The 23,263-nt window shown below is 37.1% G+C and overlaps 1 protein-coding gene across 4 annotated transcripts; it reads left to right on the top strand.

Moving 5' to 3' along the window:
* Positions 1-65: 65 nt before the first annotated feature.
* On the top strand, positions 66-22,090 carry knl1 (kinetochore scaffold 1). Of its 4 annotated transcripts, none has more exons than XM_028440239.1 (29): positions 66-225; positions 1,556-1,604; positions 1,763-1,799; positions 1,892-1,951; positions 2,067-2,149; positions 2,238-2,290; positions 2,371-2,392; positions 3,810-3,856; positions 3,954-4,006; positions 4,133-4,844; positions 6,572-6,624; positions 6,742-7,270; positions 9,025-11,450; positions 12,152-12,278; positions 12,352-12,410; positions 12,508-12,606; positions 14,494-14,609; positions 14,775-14,865; positions 15,010-15,126; positions 15,214-15,301; positions 16,151-16,213; positions 16,310-16,349; positions 16,553-16,657; positions 16,741-16,841; positions 17,941-18,003; positions 18,280-18,389; positions 19,507-19,628; positions 19,966-20,073; positions 21,788-22,090. In XM_028440239.1, exons 2-29 carry the CDS (start codon positions 1,579-1,581, stop codon positions 21,882-21,884), a joined length of 5,607 nt encoding a protein of 1,868 aa, XP_028296040.1. In that variant the 5' UTR covers positions 66-225; positions 1,556-1,578; the 3' UTR covers positions 21,885-22,090. The 4 variants fall into 4 exon arrangements, 3 of the variants coding, with proteins under 3 accessions (XP_028296040.1, XP_028296039.1, XP_028296041.1); XM_028440238.1 differs by having other exon boundaries at positions 19,948-20,073; positions 21,788-22,089; XR_003672982.1 differs by lacking the exon at positions 21,788-22,090 and having other exon boundaries at positions 19,507-19,683; positions 19,948-20,024.
* Positions 22,091-23,263: the final 1,173 nt, after the last annotated feature.

Below are 23,263 nucleotides of genomic sequence, written 5' to 3'. Positions count from 1 at the left end.
TCAACGTTTTAAGTCGGTTTTCATCGCGCATGCGCATGGGCGGTCAAATTCAAAACTCAAGACGTTGGCAGCGCGGCTCGATAACATTAGCTAGCTAACTAGAGCTTAGCACAAGCAATTCTGTCAGTGCAAAGTGACAAAATAAATCATAAAGTGAGTTGACACGCATTAAGAAGAACATTTAGAGGAAGACATTGTTAAGACGTTGACTTGCGACAGCTTACGGTATGGTTTCCCCTTTCCTATTCATTTCTAGTATTAGCATTAATCATGTATTTTCGCTAACGAGTAACACTGGCATTTGCATTGTTATGCTTTTCCTCCATACCTTTTTAGTCAGTTGTGTGTTTGATAATTCTTTAAAGTTGGTTAATATAAAAAATAAACGTGAGATTCACAGGTAGAACGGCCCTATTTTGTATCGCAAAGCTTTACCATTAGACGACATAGACTCATAATGTTCTATTGGAGCTGTTCATTAAGATACATTGTTTTGTGAAGTCTCTATGAAGTTTATGAGGCATTTGTTGTTTTATAAAGCCGATGTAAGTCTGTTTAGGCCAAGCATTTAATAGCTGTAAAATGATGACATTTCGAGTATTTGGCTGCTTTTCAATTTATATTTTAATCCCTGAAATGTATGATTTGACTTTATTTTCCCTTTAATTTGAGTAATGTTGAAAAATTAGATTAAATAACCCTTGCAAAAGAGAATTGTTTGTGCCTCTAATTCACTCATTCATATAAGCTATTACATCGTTCTAAAAATGGTGTTATAATGTGCAAAGTCAATATAAGTTTCTAATCATCATATGTATAATGTAAGCCCATATGCTTTTAAAGAGTATAGCTCTTTCAGTTTGAGTTCATTTTCCAGGATTGTTTTATCTTATTGGATTTTATTTTTAAGTGTGTTTGTAATATAATTATTAGACTTAACTATCATCAGATCTGGCCAAACATCTACTTTTGCACCTTTTGAAGAAACAGTATTTCATATATATTATCAAACACTTGTTTAGAGTTGCAGAAATAAAATTATCCAGTGTAAATCAGAGGTTATCAACGTGTGGGTTGGGGACTAGTATTCTGTGTTGCGTGGGTTTTTGCCAGGGCCCAAAAAAAGAAGAAATATATATTATTCCTGTATTTTGATTTATTGGCGCTTGGGCATAGCCATAGACCTCTATTTATGACTCTGTTTACTTTTTACAAATATAAATGAATAACTATATTTTCACAGCACAAGTTTACTTTTTGCCTCCTCACTACTTTATTATTGATAATCTTATATTAAATTTTTTATGCTTCTTTTATCCTGCAAAATGCTCTTTTTTTAATTACACAAGTTTGAACTTTATGTTTTTATTAGGTAAAGCCAATTGATTAATAATAAAACTTTTAAAACATTTGGGTCTCAGATTTTTCTTCAAGCAATATTTTTAGGTTGCAAATCTATATTAGTTAAGAACGACTGGTGTAAATAGAATAATATCTACAAATTGATAGGATGTGCTATTGAACCCTTACCAGTAAAGTCATATATTTTCCAAAGGTTGTGTGGTGCTGCTTCTGAAAATGGAGCCTGATCCTGCCAAGAATATGTGAGTGATAAATCCTACAATTGTACTTTATTCCTGAATTTCAATGTAAAACACTGAACTTGCATCAACGCAATTATGTCGTTTTTTTTCCAACCTTTCGTGATAAACATTGAAGCTGACATTCGTCTTGTGATTATCCTTCGTTTTATACTTTTCAGTGAAAGGGATCGATATTCTCAACGTCGTATATCTTCGGTCAGTTTGAAAAAAACATTCAATAGACATGTTTTTGTTTGTGTGTGGACGTGAAAAGTAACTTGATTGTAATTGTCTGTTTATCTTTTCAGATTTTAAAAGCACCACGGAAATCATCTCGATTTTCAGATTCAGAGCAACAAGAAAATGTGGTAACTTTGCTTTATTTTATGATCTCTGCTTCTCTCTAGCTTCACTATATAAAATGTGCTACTAATATTGTAGTTTATTTCAATATTATTTACAATGTTTTTTTTGCTCCTTAAGGTTGAATGTGTTAAACCAGTAGAAAAGAGGAATTCAAGAAGAGTCAGCTTCGCCCCTGCCAATGATGTTCTCCTTTATTCCAAGTTAGTATGTTGGATTATAGTGTTATATTATATTGTAAAATATATATTGTTTAAAAAAAAACATTAATTTGATTATTTCTTTTTTTAGGGATGTCAGAAGCAGCTCCCCCACCCGGAATCCTTTTCAAGAGATAATACCAAGTAAGTGATATAGTGATGTGTGGAAGCCGTTTGTCCTTTAGAAACCATAGCAGATTTTAACCCTTGATGTCTTTCCACAGCAGCAGCAACTACACAGAACAGGTACGACTTAGTCTTTTAGACACTGTGAATTCTGCTCCAATTTAAAGCTGTTGGAGACAAAAATGTAAATATGTAGAGACTCAGAGATTAATACATTGAAGATAATTTGCTCAAAAGAAAAAAAAAAACGATGTATGAGGTTGAATTTGCTGCTCAAAAGTAGGCCTGGTCAATTTATCAAGATATATCGAGATTTCTATTTTGGCATTGTAGAAAATTGCAATTTTGCCTATAATGATACATTTTTATTTTATAGCTTATTTTGTTAAAAAAAATACTTGTTTTATGAGTCACTGATTTCTCTACTTCCATGAACAGCATGAAAAGCACAGTTAGAGGGATTACCCAAATTGGACCCTATACAAGCCACTGGGGATGCCCCGATAAAACTTTTTCATTTCCAATATGATGCCAATATTGCAGCCTTGCGTATTGGCCGATTCCGATATTGGTCCGATATCAGCATGAATCATACAGTACATACTATTAATTAATTTTTTAATTTTGTGAAATATTTTTTCCTCTTTTCTTTATTAAAAAAATTATGACTTATTTTGTAGTGTGGAATGTTAGAAAAAGCTTGATCAAGTGATGTTACTCAAACAGAGAACAATAGTCAGCAACAGTAGGTATGAGAAAAACTGACCAATTTATTATTAACCAATTGGTTACATACATTTTAACCTTCAACATAATATCTACAGTATTCTACAATTGAATACAATAAATAAAAAATAAATTAAAAAAATGTAAAAAAAAAAAATAAAATAAATTGGAAACTGGAAATTTGAATCCAATATCCGATATTCGTTTTCAGGCTAATATCGGGCCGATATCGGATCGGGACACCCCTACAAGCCACACTACATAACTCACCCACACATACTGTCCCTTAGAGGAGAAACATCAAAACGTAGCGCATGTTGTGCAGCTGTTTGTTAATAAATGTGCCTGTGTGGTATTTTTCATCAGCAAATTTAACCCTGAATTGTCTTTCATGTCAGACTTTATTGGTTAATAATATAGAGATTTATATCTTGTGATGCCATTTTGAGAAAAAATATCGAGTAATGAATTTTGGTCTTTATTGCTCAGCCCTATTCAATAGTTTGTTTTGATTGTAGTAAACACTCCATTTACTGATGTTGTAGGAAAAGTTTTTCGCATTACATTGTGGGAGAGACTCTTCCCACAATGCAATGCGTGAATTTATTTTTGGACAATGTCAATAAACAGTGTCCATAATGGAGATGAAAAAAAAACAATTAAGCAGCAATTTCAACCTTTTACATCTTTTTCCGAGTCAATGATATTTGATCTATCAGGCCTACACTATGTCTTTATCTAATAAGAAATTATCATCTCCAGCAGCTTTAATGTCGTATGTTTAGAAAGTAACACCTTTTGTTTTTCATAGCGAGGACCACAGAGAGATGATTGAAGATAGTAACCAGCAGATAGTTGGTAAGGGTAGTTCCCCACCCACACCAATATTTCAATGTTCTTGTTTTTGTCATTGTTCATTAAATTGCAGTCACTTAAGGCATGTGTCATATTTTAGGGATGGAATCCATCTTAAGTGGTCCAGTCCATGATTTTCAACAGAGGGACAATGTGAGTGTGAAGTTCTTTTCTACTGTCAAGCTTTTTTTTAATATTTCTATGCAGAAATGTGCAATATTATGAACACAATTTTGTTATTAATACATTTTTATTTGTTTATTTGTCCATTACGACCAGGTTCACTTTAACTTTGGTGAAAAAACTGTAATGTTTTCTACTGACGAGGCATTCATGGACATGACTCACAGTCACACTTTCAATATTGCCAATGTTCCCGATTTACCCGGAGATGTTTTCCTGCACTGTGATGCTGTACCCAGCAGTAAAGGGGTGCTCTTTGTGGATGCACATTCCACTGAAAAGACCCCAAGTCACAATGTAAACACTTTGGACAGTTCACTGTTTATGGGCAGAGATATAGATTTAAATGTGAAGAGGAAAACTACGTCAGCACCGATGCCTTGTGTGGATCCTGTATTTGAAAACTTTCTGGCAAGTCTTTCCAAGCCAACGAGCACCTGTGGGAATCCTGCAGACACCAAAGTGACCCGGCTCACTTCTGAGGGTGCTACTAGCTCATTGGCTCCCTTTAAAACACAAAGTTTGGACAAAGAAAATCAGGCACCTACTTCTGCTTCAACCATGATGAGGAAGTCACTGCTCAGCAGCAGCAGCAGCAAGCAAACTGAAGAGTTACCTGCTCATCTCTGTCCAGAAGATCCTGTTAAAATAGATATGAGTGCAGCTCTGGGTGGAGAAGGAACCATTGAGGATGCTGACCCTTTCCAGTGGCTTTTTCCCAGTCAGGATATGTACGCCCATGCCGACAAAGCACATTCAGAGATGATGAATACCAAAGAGGAACCAAGCAGGCCAAATGAGCAGAAAGGTAAGGACTTCCTCTGCTTATTATTAGTGAGGATGCCGGAGATTGTTATCAGTTTTTTGTTTTGTCTTCCATCACAGAATTTTGGTGCATTACAACTTTCAACGTTTGACGGATTTTGACAATTAAAATATCAAAACGTCAAAAATTCAGCACAGGAGTGCTTGTACTTTTGTGATGTGTAACTTTTCTCATTTCTTTTAATACTTTTTAAAAAAAATTAATTTCAATTTGGAATTTGAGAGTTTGTTTTTTTTAATTATTTAATGGCTTCAAATTTGAATTTCAGCTGTTTAGCCAAAACGGATTTCAACCATTGGACTTTTAAAATATTCAGCTGTCTGATGGCTAATGCTAATGCTAACCAAATGCTAATGCTAGGCTTCTGCTTGTTAATGCTATTGCTAAGTTAATGCTTGGCTAATGTTAGGCTAATGCTCGTAAATGTTAATGCTAGGCTGATACTAATGCAGTGTTCAATGACATGGGACTCCCGATATGATACGATTCTCTCATGATTTATTTTACAAAATGGGACTGTAGGCAAATGATGACTGAAAAATATTCCTTTATTTTTTTTTGGGAAAAAAATAGAAAATACTGTATTATTTTCCTTTTATTTTTCATTGTCAAAAGAATCCCTTGATAAACTATTCAAAACAATGCAATTTAACTAAAAATAAATCTTGAATGAAATAAATAAAGGAATAATACATATGAAGAAGAAGCCTATTAATTTAAATTCTGGTTCTATAGTAAACAATGCAAAACTGCATAATAGTTATTTTTCTTTTTAAAAGTGCAACTGAAAATGTATTTTGTGACTTAATAATTGAACTTTAAAAAAAAAAAACAGTCATTGAACTGATTGACGTCAGATATTTGTTTGGACCAACAGAGGGTGCTGGAAACCCAGTGGTTGGTTGGCAGGCAGATATCTTGCAGTGAAGAAGAGATGCTATGCTAGCAGACAGAGCTAATAGAAAAACGTGACTTTTACAGATATTCACGTAATATTACAAATATTCTTTCGGTGCTAAAGAGGTAAGGAATTTTTTTATTAACGTGTTTAAGAGTAGAATGCAGCCAGAAAGAAAGTAGTAGCAGATTCCGCCCGCCGTGTACACTGCTGGACAAGAGAAGGATAAATATATAGCGCCCTCTGCTGTTTAAAAAAAGTACTGCGATTCAATTTTCAAAGTATCGATGTCAATCGTGATACCTATGAATCAATTTTTAACTGCCTTACCATTAATCGTTACATCCTTAAAATATTCTATTAACAAGTTGTGTTGCCAGGTTGGTAAAAGTTATCTCTTCATCTTCAGTTGTACATAGATGGAACATTTAGGTTTTATTGTTTTCTATTACAGAACTGAAACTCTTTCAACTAGCCACAAAGTACTAAAGCTAGTTATTGGACATACTTTGAAGATTAAAATTATCCATCATTATAAAGCATGTTGATCCCTGCACCAACACCCCCCAACACCTTACCAACAAAGTTGGAAACTTGGACAGCAGCCATTGTATTTTTATTGGGTGCTAGCATGCTACAGCTAACCTACATGCTACACCATGTTTGAATTTAAATTATTCATTGAAAAAAGTTTCCTTTTATATTTAAGAATGGGAAGAGTTGAAGAAAGTTTGTTTTATATCTTTTTTCATGTAAAACTAAAGGAAACATTAGTAAGACATTTCCCAATCACTTTCTTTTTCTGACTCAGATGAGATTGCCATGATCAACCCTTCTCTTCTCAGTGCCAATCAAACGCATACAGTAAGTTGAAGTATTATTGTACATCACTGATAAAAACAAAAGAAAAAAACAAGACAATAATATGGAAAGTGACATTTTGAAAGTTTTTAACATGTTAACTATCTTTGAACTTTTCAGGTGTGCATTAATGAGAAAGGCTCATGCATTGAGAAAACAATCGTGTTCTCTGCAGATGAAGAATTTATGGACTTTACTCGGAGCCACACAGTGAACCTTGCCTGTGGTTCTTTAGCTGCAGAGCAATCGTCTGTAAACCCAGGATTTAAGAACATTTTGGAAAGTGACCCTGCGAGTAAATCTATAAATATTCTTCCTGCACCATTCTCTAAAGAAACCAGCTATGCTCACGGCTCCCTAATACACAGCCAAGCATCACAACCTTCTGTCAGTAAAGAGAAGGTTGTGCTGAAAGCAAGTAGGACCTTAAAAGAAATGTTGGCTAAAACTGACATTTTTCTCAACCCTGATGTGAGCATGGATATACCTGAAGCTCAGATTGGTCACACTGAATCAGGCACCTCACTGGAGGATCCTCCTCAGCATCTCTATCCCACCCAAAGCGAACAGCTGCAGAATGGTGATCTAAGGAAGGCAGATGTGATGAGTCGGCAAAGCAGTGAAATACCTTGGACATTCAAGCCTGCAGGTATGGCAATTTTAAAAAGTTTAATGTGACTACTAATGTACTAATCAATACAATTTTCATGGGCAACCTTTTTTTATTTGGAGAAAACACAGAATGCTTTACAATTTAAAATGCCAAGGGACAATAAATACGCTTAATGTTAGGCTTTACACCGATCTGATCGGCCAATATTTTGCATCTTATGCAATTATTGTGATCGCCTGTAATGTCTTAATTTGCAGATCCGATCAATGACATCATTATTGTGATGAAACTTTTTATAGATGCTCGCGTTGCATTGTTTTATTGTCTCATTTACTTCAAGACGTTCCACAACACCGACATGACACGTTTCTATAGTGTTTCACTTGCATCTGTCAAGGTCGTAGCGGAGCGCTGAGCCTGGTCTGTTTCCTGGTTCTACTGGCTATGAAGTTGGTGTCTGCTGTTAGTGTCTCTGTGCGTGCGCGCATGTGTGCCGGAGCTAGTTTTGTTTATTTACCCTGTGCAGCCACTGGGGTGAAGGAGAGTCTGATTAAAGAGCAGACAGCAGAGGGAGGCACTCCATATACTTTCTATTTAGAAGGAGTCTATTCATACGGTAGCTGTACGGATAACCCCGGGTGCTATTGGTCCGTTTATCAAAGGTTAGGTTTAGGATTAGTCTTAGTCACTTGACCTAAACTGGCCAATGACCGACCTATCACATGACATAATCTGGCCAATTATGGGCGTGGCATATTGATAGAATGTTGGTATATTGATTTGTCTACCATACAAATAGCCACTGCCTTCTCTTTAATACCGGACATTTCTGTCAGTTTCAGCGAGTTGGTGGTAAGAGAGAAATCGCCAACTCTTCCACTCCCTCACAGTTACAAGGATGCATCTATAGATACCAAAACATGGTACCATTTAGATTTTATGTAAATCAATACCAGGTAGTAAAAAACAAAAGTACCAAATTCGGTACTCTTTCCTCCTTATATGATCGGATCGGTGATCGTTTTTTAAAACTCACTAATCAGTGATCGACCAAAAACTCCTGATCTTGTAAAACCTAGTTAATAACATATTACCATTAGTATTAACATATTGCAGATGCATGGAAATCAATTTTCCACCAAACTGATATTATAGCAATACTTGGATCTGAATACTTGCCGATCCTGAGTGTCCATACCGATACTTCTAACACACACACACACACACACACAAGCAAACGCAATGAATTGAAAGACTGGTGCTGTTTTCTTCTCTGCTCGTTCAACAAATGTTAATATATAAGATAAAAACCCCCCTAACATTTCAAGTGAAAAAAATAAACCTTTTCTGTGAAACTATTAAAGACTTTACAATTTAGAATCAAACAAAAACTCTATGGCACTGTCACCAGCTTTCACATTAACAAAAAATTAATGATTAGTGTTCACATTAGAATTTGACAAATATCAATCTAACTATTTGGTACTTTCTCCCTCTAGCACCCAATCCTAAAAAATAGAACATAAATGACTGGTCACCATTTAAAGCAATTTCATGCAATGTGTATCTTTTAACTTGAACCTTCTGAGTATAGTTAGTGCAGTATCGGCCTGATAACTGACACCAATATTGTAATTGTGCATCCCTACTTGTATGGTTACATATTACATATTTAATATTCTGTAATGATTAAAAAAATGAACATTTGCTAATAGCATTTCTTGGATGTTTCTTAGCTGTTTTGTTATTTTACACTGGTATTAACTTACTTCTGTTTGCTGTTTTATTAGGGATGGAAATGTCACGTAAAACCTTTTCAAAGACCAAGGCACATGATTTCCCTGATGATTGTCTAACTCTGGCCAACCGTGAAGCAGATATTGACTGCATAGAAAAAACATTGAGATTCACAGCCGATGATGGCTGTATGGATGTGACACAAAGTAGCACAGTGAACATCATAAGTGAATTTCAGCTGCCATCAAATCCAAATGTGAGCTTTGGTAAAGCAACATTCATGGCAGAGGAGAATGCGATGGACGTGAAGAAGAGTCTTACTGTAAATGTTGACCCTTGTGAACAACCTAATTCAACAACTTGTCCCCCACTGCTTGCACAAAGTACAGATGGAACTGTTCATTTTTCTGCAAATGACGGAGGCATGGAGGTTACCCAATGCCTCACTGCAAATGTGTTCTGTAACTTTGCACCAGATCAAGCTTCACAACACCAGGATACTCTACTCACGCACAGACACATGGACATCTTAAATGTCACCAAGGACATTGAAAGTGAGAAATGCGGTCCATATGAAGACGGAGTGCCAATAGTGCATGGTTTGGATGGAGAACTGGCCCAGGTGGACAATCTTCACAGAGAACAAACTGTTCATTTTTCTGAAAATGACGGAGGCATGGAGGTTACCCAATGCCTCACTGCAAATGTGTTCTGTAACTTTGCATCAGATCAAGCTTCACAACACCAGGGTAGTCCTCTCACACACAGACACATGGACATCTTAAATGTCACCGTGGACATTGGAAGTGAAAAAAGCATTCCATATGAAGATGGAGCACCAATAGTGCATGGTTTGGATAGAGAACTGGCCCAGGTGGACAATCCTCGCAGAGAACAAACTGTTCATTTTTCTGAAAATGACGGAGGCATGGAGGTTACCCAATGCCTCACTGCAAATGTGTTCTGTAACTTTGCACCAGATCAAGCTTCACAACACCAGGATACTCCTCTTATGCACAGACACATGGACATCTTAAAAGTCACCAAGGACATTGGAAGTGAGAAAAGCTTTCCATATGAAGACGGAGCTCCAATAGTGCATGGATTGAATAGAGACCTGGCCCAGGTGGACAATCTTCACAGAGAACAAACTGTTCATTTTTCTGAAAATGATGGAGGCATGGAGGTTACCCAATGCCTCACTGCAAATGTGTTCTGTAACTTTGCACCAGATCAAGCTTCACAACACCAGGGTAGTCCTCTCACGCACAGACACATGGACATCTTAAATGTCACAAAGGACATTGAAAGTGAGAAATGCGGCCCATATGAAGACGGAGGTCTAATAGTGCATGGTTTGGATAGAGAACTGTCCCAGGTGGACAATCTTCACACAGAACAATGCCAGGACATCGACATGATTGTGCAAAATAAAGTTCCAGATTTGCCTTCGCTCTGCATTAATGAGCCTGTAAATAACGGCAAGAAAGACTGTTCTGTAATCGACGTCAAATCGGCTTTGACTGAAGTTCAGACAGAACATATTTTGGGGGGAAAAAACAAAAATGAGATCCTCCAATGTCTTTCCTCGACACAAATTCTAGATCCCCAACACCAACATTTGAAGGAAACACTGTTAGACTCACAACAGGGCTTTGGAGCAATTGTGCCATCTACCCCCAATATACAAGTCAGTATTCAAACAACTTCAGACGCTGTGGAAACAGAAGCCATGGAGCCGCCGAAACTAAATATAAATAGTGTCCCAGCACAAAGCAATAACAGCCCACCCAGCGTTGTTGATCAAGAGACATGTTCACTAAAGTCTAGACGCAGAAGTTTAGCAGATCTACAGTCAAAGGTTCGTCGTCTGAGCCACATTATAAACACAGCTCCTGATGCCTTTCCAACTAATGGTTCACGCTCACCCCAGGAGCTAGACCCAAAGGACGGACTCCTTTCACCTGTAAAATTGGGAGAAAATGAAACTGAAAACTCTGAAGATAAAATACAACATCAATGTCCCTCACCTGCAGTGCAACCGTCTGCATCGACAACGGCTCCTTTTAGTACAAAGACTAAACAACTCATGTCTAGACTGTCAGTGGGAAGCTTTAAGCCAAAACTCCCCAGAAGAAGCAAACCTAAAGATTTCAACAAGTCCAAATCAGAACCAACAATGACGGTCAGTGTCGAAGTTTTCAAACAGTCAAGCAACTTTGACCCCAATGTCAGCGACATTTTTGATGAGGAACTTGCTAGCTGCGATGACATGTCAGAAACGTTGGACACCCAGAGCCCTCAGAAAACCACAGAGGAGGAATATCCTCCTCAAGAGTTCATGTTCGACACCGTACCTGTAGATGATGTGTTTGAAGATTCTACAGCGTCTCAGGGGCAGAAGAGGTTGTTTCCAGACAAAGAAAATGTCCTGAGGTGTGAGAAAAGAATGAAAGGATCAACTGAGACTGCTGAAATGGTAAGTTGTCAACAAATGATTGGTAACACTAGCATCCTTATTATTTTGTTGTTCAAAATTACTTCTTGAACCCAAAGATTTTATTGGTTTTTTTTATTTTTCATGACTTTGTGATTCTGAAGATGATCTAAAAAGAGGAAAATAAAGAGAAACTTGAACACAAGTAGTAACTAAGTACATGATTTCGGAAATGTAAAAGTGAAACCCAAAAATCTTCAAGCTGTGCACCTGTCAACTAATTTAAGATGAAGATTGAAAACAAAGCTCGTCAGGTTTCCACTCCTTCCTCCGCCATGGTGGTTTTTTTGTTTATTCATTTATTTTTCATGCCCCTTCTCCTGGGAGGAAGAATTGTGACATTTATTGGATTTCAAAGATGCAAAGGTTGGGTAAATGAGTCATGGCCGTTCAGACAGCAGTCGCATTGTGAAAATATTGGATATGTATCAGATTTAGGAGCACATGAAAGTGGCCTGGCTCAGATTTGAAACAAATCATATTTATTCTGTTCAAACTATCTTTAACAGATCGGATACTGGTCGCATATGGGTTTAAAAAAAAAAACAGACTTGGGTCGCATTTGCCTGCAGTCTGAACATAGCCATGGAATTAAAGACTGCTGTGGATGCTTCAAATGTCTAAAAGCTCCTGTTTTGGTACATTTTTTCAGTTTTGTTTAGCTTTATTTCCCTTCCTGTCAGACATCCCAGTGTGAATCCATAGAGTACGACGCCAACGTCACTGTGGGTGCTAAAACGACACAGACTATAGATTCATCCAACAGCAGCCACACATCCAGCAGCAGATGTGAAGCTACATTTGAGTCAAGTATGTTGTTGTGATTTGAAATGGTTCCTGTGCAGCTGATATTTTGTGATTGAATGATGTGATTTCATTACAGCCTTTAAACAAAGCCTCTTTGAATCCCAGCTGGAAGACTATGCCAGTGATGTGCAGAAGGTTTGCTCTCACTGTTTTTGACTTATGTATCATTCTACTCAGAAAATTTATATGTATTTATTCTCCTGTCTTAATTTTTCTCTTTTTTTGATGATAGAAACTGGAAGATGGCACCATCACTGTTTTAGAGTTCTTTAAACTCTGCAACATCGACTTTGTGATCCATAATCCACGGCAGAGCATGCGTCCTGGCACAGTAGGTTAAAGTCATATTGTATGTCTGTAAAAGTAAAATGGCTTAGCTGTTCTCAACTGGTGTGTCAGTACCCAAAAGTGGGTCGTTCTCAATTAAGTCCAGACTCAATTGCGCTTTCAAAAAAGAAAGACTCTGAATTTAAACTTAATTTGCTGACTTGCACATATCTCTTTCATATGAGTAATACATACTTTTATGCATTTGTTTTAATATGATATCCATCTTGTTTTTTGGCTGTAGCAGGCAATTGTTCCAAGCTGGAGTTAGTGTAGTCGTCATGTTCTCTGTCTTTCACATGGAGATCAGTGGCTCAAATTCCACAGTGATGGTTTTCCATCTGTAGCATGTTTTCTTTCCAGCATATAAAAGAAAAATCACGTAATTTTTCAAAGTTTAATTTCCTTAACCTGTAGATTGTAAAGACCAATGTTGGAGATGTTTAAATAAATCTAAGTAACTGAACACTGAATTGAAAATATTTTAGAAAAATGCACCAAATTAATAGGCTTTACAGAACTGTGTTATTGTAGACTTAACATGTAAGGTTATAATTACATGATTTTATAATAATCGGTCGTGACCTAAAGGGGGCCGTTCTGAGCCATTAAAGCAGAACTAAGTAACTTGCGCTTAGCGCTGTCCCTTACGGTGCCTTTTGGTTATGTCACTGTCGTAAAAACTCCACATGTGTTTGTTTGTGTGCGAGAAAGTGGCTCGGAAAATGGATGGATGGATGGATGGATATTTGTGTGTGTGGGTTGCGAGTGTGTGTGCGTTCCTGTTGCCGCGATGACAGTGTGTTTGTATTGGGCTGCAGTAAAACAGTACGTCTTGCCACCGGGTCGGAGGTAGGTAAGTTGCTATGTGGTTTTCTGGCCAGAGACAGCAGGGGGGGATGAAAGACCCCCCGATCACCCCATAAACACTTGTATTACCCTCACAGGGACTATGAGAAGGATTTATTAAGGTGAAAAAGTTACTTAGTTCTGCTTTAAAGTCCAGGGCTGAGAATGAGTCTCAATCCAGCTGTTGTCAGGAGTGAAGATACCAAATTGTGTTACACAAAATAAATTTCCATGATAAACTAGTTTATTAAAAGATAATCTAACAATAAAAATGTTACATTTTAATTTTAAATATTAACTCATAGAAATTGAAATTAATATTAAAAGCATTTCAGAAAAAAAAAAACAGTCCAGGTTTACGTGTGTGTCAGAATAAATACCTATATTTTGATAGAATTGTATTATATGGGTTTGCTGAATGCACTGATGAAGTTTGCAGGGTTCAGTACCTCCAATGCGGTTAAGAACCTCTGCTCTAAATTATAGTTTGTAATTTAAATTTAGTTTCTCAATAAAACTAAATGTCTTTTTTGTTGTTGTTTTTAGAGTGAAACATTTTAACAAATGTAGCAATATTCTTGTAAATTTCTCATAGATTTTCTCTTATTTTTTTGTTTAGAGAAAAAATAAATCAAATTTGGATCAGTTGTTCTTAAATTCTAACTCTAAAATTTAAACTTTTTATTGCACATTAGAAAACCATTTATTTGGCTGTGATGTTTTCTCATATCTTAGTACGAGTGCTCTCAGCCACTCGCAAAATTTTCCCTTATCTAAGAATATTGTAAGATATGAAAGCACTGGTAAATCCACAAAATGAGTAGCTGTGGAAAACAAATGCAGGTTTGCTGTGCAGGCCTAATACACAGTGATATAATGATGCATATAATAAACTAACTGAACCTTATTTTAGTGTAACTGCTGAAACGGTTCCCCAGTTCGGCATGTTTTTACGTGTTGATGAACGGTCCTGAAGCGGAATCATTTGAAAACCACATGGCTTGAAAGTTTGGTTTTGATGTGTCTCTTTATTTTCATGCAGGTTTTTTCGGGCTCAGAAGCAACAACGATGGATTTGTTGAAAGACAAACACATCTGCCGCCCTAAACAGATGGTCTATGAGACCGACGTCAATAACCTCACTGAGAAAGTGGAAAAGTACGTGCGCTTGAAGTCATTTTGACATGTTTACATATGAATGACAACTAAGTAAAGTTCACCAATATAAAATTCAAGCGCCAGTAACTTTTCCTCCTTTTTCGTTGCTTTTAAACTTAACGCAAGATTTAAATACAAAGACATTTCTAATGTTTTTTTTTACAGACTGAAGGTTCGGATGGGGGATCTGAACAAACCTCTGAAGGCTGTTAATAAACCCTTGTGGGAAAGCATTAGATATTCTTCAGAAAAGGAGGTATTTAATAAATAATGAATTTATTTAATGCTACAATTTGTTCATAGTACAGTTACTACTATATAACGTATTCATATTTTATATCTAAAACAAATTGTTCTGTAATCCCACTCTAATGCTCCCTGCATTCGTTTGAATCTCCAGCTCAAATGTTTTTGTGCGAAGCTCAAAGAGAGAAACAACTTCTTCAGAAAAACAAGCAAAGCTCAGTCACATGAAATGAAGGAGGTCCTGTATTCAAATCTCGTGCAGGCTAATCTGGTAAGACGCTGAGATGTCCACTGAAAGGCTGAAATACAACAGATATTATGATTTTATTGTGAACATGATTGACTCTGTGTTTTCCAGGAGGAGCAGCAGAAACTCCGAGGAACAATTGGGAAAGCAGACGAGATGATAAAGACACTTGATGACTGTATTTCAGAGGTGGAAAAAGGTACGATCAATAATACTTGATTGAGAAAGGATAACACAGGTGTTAATTAGGCGTGAGAGTAGGCTTGGGCAGTAATACAGTAATATTGTATTGTATACATCGTCATAAAAATAGCAACGGTATCAGTTTCAATAGTGTCATTTAAAAAAAAAAAATTGCGATAATATTTCCCGTGACTGCCCCACACACACACACGCACACACAGGTGTCAGAGAGAGAGTGAGAACAGATGCGTGTAAACCAAGCTTATTCAAGGTGAATTAATTCTATAGTCTGGAAGTGGAGTGATGGTTGCCAGTCCGCTCAGGGTATAGACTGTAAAAAGAGCGGCAGGAAGCCTAGATCACAGTCCTCTCTGTGTGTGCTTGTGGTGGGAAGGAGCTGACGACATCAGCAGCTGTTCGGGACAGTAACTACAGTGTTACGTATATTCATGTCAGAGTCTCTAAAACACCAGAAAAATTTACAATAACACAAGATAGATAGAGTCCATCCAAGTCTCTATTGAGAAAGAAATTACTAAGAGTGTTCAGAAAATATACCGGTAAGGGAGGTTGAGTTTCAGTTTCAAAACGGAGCGGACAGAGGATTCTACATACTGCAGCTTTAACTTGATGAATGAGCCTACATTGTGAGTGAACTCATCATTTAGTAACTCCATAAGTTGATCATTAAAACCGTATAAGTGGCGCCGGAAAAGAAGCAAGTCCTTTCCCTTGTCCCTCGACTTCATTCGTCACGGTAATACCATATACCACGGTAAAATAGGGAGGAGGTTTGATGGTATCAAAATTTGGATACCACCCAAGTCTATGTGAAAGTGTTCACATGTGGTTTCCTTTCATGTAGAGCTCGCTGCAGCTGTGGAAAAAGGTTTTGAAAATAAACCTAGTCTGAAATCACTGCAAGAAGGTAACATTTGAAGTAGTTTATTTAAGAATGTAATAAAGTTGTATTCACTGTGTCGGTTTGAAAGCAAACTATTTGTGTCTTTGTTACTGATTTTAGAAATGAAGAAAACTAGTGAGACTTCCACTGATAATGAAAGGTAAGATTGTTTTTGCCGTTCATTCACATTAAAGCCTTTCCTCAGTCATTTCATGGGTCCTGCCTAATCTAACATACCAGTGTTTGCAGTGTAGAGGAAAACTCACTGACACTCTGCACCATTGCAATTTGTAACATTATTCAAGTGATTCCAAAACCCTCGATTAAAGGAGGCTCATGTTTGTTGTTTTTATTTTGCTTCAGACAAATATCTGAACTTGAGGCGCAGAAGAAGCAGAGTTTAAACCAAGTAAAGAGGCTGAAAGTGGAGACGAGAAGCCTGGACCGTCACCTGGACACACTCAGCATGTGCGTCTATGATCGCCGTTTGTTTTCCGTTTGGATTTCAAATTTGCTTGAAGCTGAATTTCTTTGTACTTGACGCCATTCAGGTTGATTGAGTGGAAACTAAAAGAGAGAACCAATGACGGCACGATTTACACATTCCTCAATGAGACGATGTATCTGCAGCTGACGTATGAAAAGTCCACTGGTGAGGAAAACACACAAAACAAGAGCAAACCTACGCCAAGAGCCAAATCACCTCTTTTTCAGAAATGAATGGGTGTCTGGGTCAGTGATCCTCATCATGGCACCATGATCATTCAAGCTTTAAAGGCTTGGAAGAAATGTCTGTCCCCATTAATAACTATGCATCAGATCAAAATGTATGGGCACCAGGGCTGTAATCAATTATAATTTTTGTAATTTGTATTTGTAATTTTAAGAGTCTGTTGCTGTTGTAATAGTTGAATTGTAATTGAGTTCATATAATTGACCTTGTAATTGTAATGGAAATTCAATTTAATGCAAAACTTGTGATAAAAAAAATTAGATGATAGAAAATATTTTTTAATAGAGATGCTAACAGAAAGCTAACACAAGAGGAAGGTTAAGTTTAATGGGGTAACTAATTAAGAAATGTAATTGTAATTGACTTTCAGGTGATAAAAAATAATCAAAATGTAATTGTAACTGGGAAAATGGCTGGTCACTGTAATCGTAACTGAATTGTAAGTGAACATGGATAATTAAATACTAATTGTAACTGAAAAATGTAATTGACCCCAACCCTGATGGGCACCCCCATTTTGGGGAAAAATCACAATAAAAGGTGCAGTCCAGATCCAGTCAGGATGAAACTCCTATTTTTGGAACCAACTGAGTCAAATTTCATAAAGATCAGTCAATTACAAACTGAGATTTAAATTTTCTAAATTTTGCCAATGATGAGAGTTGAGGATTTTTCAAACTGATTTAGAATCAATTTATTGATCTGGATCATCTCCAAAATGTAATGGCGTAAGGTCTATCTTTGGTTAAAATCTTGTCAAAATCTCTGAAGTAGTTTTGATGTTCTGCTAACTGATAAACAAATGCCAGTGAAAATATGATCTCCTTCAAGGTAATCAATGGATCTCTCTGTATCACACGTTGAGTTGAATACAGTCAGTTCCTGGTAATAGATTGTACTTTAGCTCTCCATACAAATCAATGAAGGTGAAATGTACATTTAAACTGTATACATGACTATATATGTAGGAGCGATCGTGACTTGAGTGTTTTAAGCTCTAAAGTGTTCTTTATTTCAGACAAAGATGTGAGCGGTACTGAGCGGAAAATTGCAAGCATTGACTTCAAACTGGAACTTGATGGTAAAAAAACAAACCCAGGTTATTTTCTTCTGAAATGTATGGAATGAAAAGGACTTTAAAGTATCCTAAGCTCTCACACTTGAGTTCATGTTATAGGTTTTAACTGATTTCCCTTTTACTTCTGTTTTAAATTTGGAAGCCAACCAAGGACAGTGTTTGCAATTCATAACATGGATGTTACAGATCAAATATTTGGCCATAAGGAGTCAACAGTTAGTTTCAGTTCATCTTTGTCAGCATTTGTAGTTTTACCATTTCATCCCCTTCTCCTACCAGATGAGAAGTCACAGTCACATGCTCGACTTGTTCACGCACTGATCTCTCAGTACGTCCACGGAGCTCCTGACTGGGTGAAGGAATACCCGACGAGTGCCCACATACCCACGGTGGGTGTGCGCATGTTGTCAGATAAATTTCTGTATATATTTTGTATATTTAACTGTAAAGGTCACTCTGTGTTAAATTGGGCTGCAGAAGATCATTTTATATCAGATAAAGACATGGTGTAGGCCTCATGGCTCAATGAATTGTACATAATTTGCTTTAAAAGAAAATGTTAAAGTTTGAAATTTCCCCCTGAAAGTTTGGTTTGTTCTCCACTGTAAACACTTCTTCTATTGATGCTATTGGAAGCATTTTCTGCATTCCATTGTGGGATGTGAAGTCCCAGAGACTGATGCATAGAAAATGTACTTCATTCTTTCTGTGAATTCTTGTGTTTGGCAAATGCGGTTGTCTATGGGACTTCACTTCCCTAAATGCAATGCGCAAGACTTTTCCAACAATGTCAGCAAACAGAGTGTTTACAGCTGTACCATGTTTGCTCACTAAACCCCTGCTTTCTGCTGACCTTAAATTAAAAAACTACCTCGATCGTCAACTACAAGTCACACACACAATCCCCACGTGAAGCTGCATCCACGCACACACAACACTACAGATGCTATCACTGGCATTCAAGAACTACAGGCACTTTCAGGCACACACAGAGACAGACCGGAATACACAACACATAGCTTAATGAACACTCTGATTAGCGCATAATCTGGTCTTTAAAGAAGCACAGAGTCACAAACATTACCCTCCTCCCTCCTCTCATCTTTTATAGGAGGGGCGTGGCTTATAGTGAAAGTTGATGTGGCACGATGGTCACAATTGTTGTCTCCGCCAATATTAAAATTCAATTGTAATAGCTGGCGTTCAACCCTTAGAGGGCAGTGACTCTGACATTTTACAACTAAAAATGCAAATAATTTTACTAAAATGTTAAAAGTTTGACTAGGATCAATTAACAGCATTATTTAATACCCAAATAAATATGTATTCAGCAGAAAAAAGTGGGTTTGGGTGTTTAGTTAGTTTTTAAATGCTAAAGCGCTGCAGCATTGGGTGATACTGAATGTATGCTTATGTTCTAAAACTCAAACTATGGTCATCATGATTAATTCCTTGTGTGTGAATCTCCTGAAGACGTTGACTGAAGTGTTTTGTGTCTGTGCTCAGCTGCTCCGTGATGTCGGCCTGGTGGTGAGTCACTGCCGTCTGCTGGGAGAGGAGTGCCGTCAGCTACAGCTGTGGGGAAGTTTACCTTTCGACATCCTGGACATCAGCTGCATGGACACACAGTAAAAACTCCCTAATCTAATTTTTATGTTGATTTTTATCACACACAATCAATAGGTAAAAGTATTCAATCAATCTTTTAATTTTATTTTTTAATTTGGGTGTAAAAACTTAATCAAACATCTGGTTATCTGTTATGGTAAATGTTCTTTTTCATTTTCATTAATTTACAATGTATTTTTACATTTGCAAAAACATTATTTTTTTGCTTATTTTTTAATTCAGTCTTTTAAATCAATTTCTTATCAAGATTAATCAACATGGGAGTTTGATCAGAAAGTTGTTAATTTTGTTAAGACCTCTTATGTCTTCATCTTATAGGGTGCGCGTGGTCTTCAGCAGCCTCAGGAAGCGTTCTAAGTTTGAGGTGGTCTTTGGTGTGAGTTTGGTGAAGCATCTCTACGTCCTGAAACTGGACAACTTCAACAACATGATTGGAAACACCACGTGAGTACGAGTCACATATGAGCTAACCTATTATGAATAAATAATAAGATGGTTTAGTGCAGTGTTTTTCAATCTTGGGGTCGGGACTTCATGTGGGGTCACCTGAAATGTCTTGTAATTGTTTAAAAATAAAAAGTTAGATTGAAGAATTTTTAACATTTTTTGAATTATTATTTTTCAAATTAACACATCATACACAATAAATATCAAATAACTCTTCTATCCTTAATTTCAAATAAAATCCAGTACAAAAATATCTGAGGTGGTGTGTCTTGTTACTTGCCACTGGCTACACTGTGTTTTAACACACTTTAAAGCAGAATTAAGTAACTTTTTCATCTTTATAAATCCTTCTCATAGTCCCTGTGAGTGTAATACAAGTGTTTATGGGGTGATTGGGGGGTCTTTCATCCCCCCCTACTGTCTCTGGCCAGTACTTGCAACTTTCCTGCCTCCAACCCAGTGGCAAGACGTACTGCTTTACAGCAGCCCAATACAAACTAATGCTAGATTATGACCAGCCCCGTGGCTGCACACAGTTGTCTACAAATTCACTTTTATCAAACTTATATCATGGCGAAGCCAACAAAAAAAGGCAGCGTAAACCTTTGTCTGAGGAACGGAGCAACTCCATGTAGTGACAGCTCAGCAGCAACACACAGCATTGCTGTGTTTTGCTGCTGAGCTGTCTCAAACACTGTCGTCGTGGCAACTGACACACACTCGCAACTCAGCGCTCCATCAGGCAGCACACACGCAAATATCCATCCATTTTCAGAGCCACTTTGTCAGCACACAAACAAACACATTTCCACACTCCCTTCCGTATTACTCCCACATCATTCATTTATTTTACTTGTCTCTCTTCCTCATACTGTTCACATGGTCACATGGGACTATATGTGTGAAAGCACCCTTAGAGTCACTGTTGTATTAGGATTTTTCAGTGATCGGTTGCTAATGTCTTGGGAGAGCAAAGGTGCACATGTAGCTGTGGGGTGGGGCAGGCGGCGTGGGATGGGGCAGTTGTTACTAGAGTGACATAACCAAAAGGCACTGTTAGGGGGAGCGCTAAGCGCTAGTTACTTAGCTCTGCTTTAATTAACATGATCTAATAAACTAATTCTAGAAAAAAAAAATGTCTCTGGACAATTGTGTTATTAAATCGGGTCACGACCTGAGAAAGGTTGGGAATCTCTTGTTTAGTTTAAGACATCATAGGTTAAAGCTGGGAATGCTGTTCACTCCCTCTGAATAGTTTGGATTTCTACAGTGAATGCAGTCTGTCTGTGCTGCCCGATTGTCATATTGTGATTAAAAAAAAAATAGAAAGCTGAAATTTGATCATGGCCGAGAACACAGATGATCAACTTTTATCACAGTGGGGGCCACAGAAATAGGATTGTCCGATTTAAGGTCACATTATCAACATTAATGATGGAGTTGAGCATTAACACAGGAAATAACTTGTGTGTTTTTGTGTCATTTTGTGAATTTTTGTCATAATTTTTTGTAGTTTTCTGTAATACATGTTTTTTGGAGTAATTTTGTGTAATTTTCGTAGTTTCGTGTACCGGTATTATAAAATTCATTTGTTGCCATTTTGTGTTGTTTATTGTATTTTTCTTTATTTACTTTCACTGCCAGTTGCTCATGTTTGACTGTTTGACCAAGAAGAACCTGAAGAGTGAAGCATGTTTGTGTTTGGTTGCAGGATCCATCAGCTTGAGGAGATTGTGGATTCTTTTACTCCAGCGAGAAAGGTCCTGACCAAGATTATCAAAAAGATTCACCAGACTCTGCTCTGCTGAGACGAGGATAATCATGCTTTGTATTGTTCACATGTTGTAAATAGTCATTTTAATGCATCTGTAAAAACCACTGCAGCAGCTCTTGTTGCATCACACATTTCATTTGATTCAGCAAAAAAAACCCTTCATTTTTATATAATTTTCTTTTACTATTAATAAAAAATTATTAAATAGGGTTTTTTTTTTTTTTTTAATTATATGGTGCAGTTTCCATAGTTACTACTAGAGGGGGAGCAAAGCTTGAAGTTGGGTTTCAGGTGTGATGTCTTTCAGCGTGTTTGATATTTTCACTGTTAAAATATCTATTTTTAATTTCTCAACAAAAATATTAAAATGAGTAACTTCGTATTTTGCATTAAACTGACTTTTGATTTATTCTTAAATGTCTTGTTTTGGACCTGTTTTTATTACCTTTGCAGTTGACTTTGTCAGGGTGCAGATGTTATCACCTTTAAATATTTGTAATCATCATAACATCTGTAGATGTGATTAGCTCTTTGGACTCCAAATAATCACTGTATAAAATCTTGTGTTGGTCTTCAAACACTACTTGATAAACAGGTAGGAAAGATTCGATGCTGCTGCTATGCTGATATGTGTCTTTAGAGGGCGCTGTGTCACTTTACTAGAGATGTACAATATATCCAACCCTGAAACTTCAACACTCATTAAGAGTGTAAAGAAGGGTGTTTCCCTACAAAGGTGAGCTTTGTATTGAGTTGGAGAAATAACGTATTGTTGAATCCATCATTTTAAAGGAAATTTGTCTATAAGTGGAAACAATGCAGCACATCACAAGCCATTGTCACATTTCATTCAGTTTGATCATTTTGGGGATTTGACTCCATCATCTATCTACACAGCCCAACCTCTTTTAGATATGGTTATTATGTGTATCTGCATGGGGTCAGTCCTCCAAACAGCCAAAACGTGAGTGGCATGGACAGTGTGCGGGTTCATGTCAGAGGTCAAAAGGTCAGAGAGCAGCCTCTGAGAGGATGGAGGGGGGTTATAATAACAGCCCACTGCTTTAGCCTTTCAACGTCAAAGGTCAAAGTGGACTTTCCAAACCGTCACCCTCGAGTGAGCCATCAAGGGAGACTGGATCCTCCCCCAGGAACAACGGCTGCTGTCAAAGTAAATAGAGGAGCAGCATCAACACAATCACCTCAATTTCATTTTAATCCATCAGCAAAATTAATTCTCATTCTTTAAATGTGAAGGCTGTTCACTTATTGAATATTCATTTCACCATGTGTTACTGTTCGATATAGAGTTACAGGAAAAGCAACTTTATGACTTATTGTAAGATTAGTTGAATAGGAGACGAAACCTGTACTGGTTATGTTTTATCTAATATCCAAACACAACAGAAGTGC

The sequence above is a fragment of the Gouania willdenowi genome, chromosome 24, assembly GCF_900634775.1.
Source record: "Gouania willdenowi chromosome 24, fGouWil2.1, whole genome shotgun sequence".
NCBI classification, from domain to species: domain Eukaryota; kingdom Metazoa; phylum Chordata; class Actinopteri; order Blenniiformes; family Gobiesocidae; genus Gouania; species Gouania willdenowi.
Note: the sequence above shows the minus strand (reverse complement) of the source record. Positions and strands in the feature narration are given on the sequence as shown.

Coding starts and splice junctions, on each gene's coding strand:
- knl1 (XM_028440238.1), top strand. CDS start 1,579: ATGGAGCCTGATCCTGCCAAGAATAT. Junction 1,952..2,066: donor CAGAGCAACAAGAAAATGTG/GTAACTTTGCTT, acceptor TTGCTCCTTAAG/GTTGAATGTGTTAAACCAGT. Junction 19,629..19,947: donor ATCAGCTGCATGGACACACA/GTAAAAACTCCC, acceptor TTCATCTTATAG/GGTGCGCGTGGTCTTCAGCA.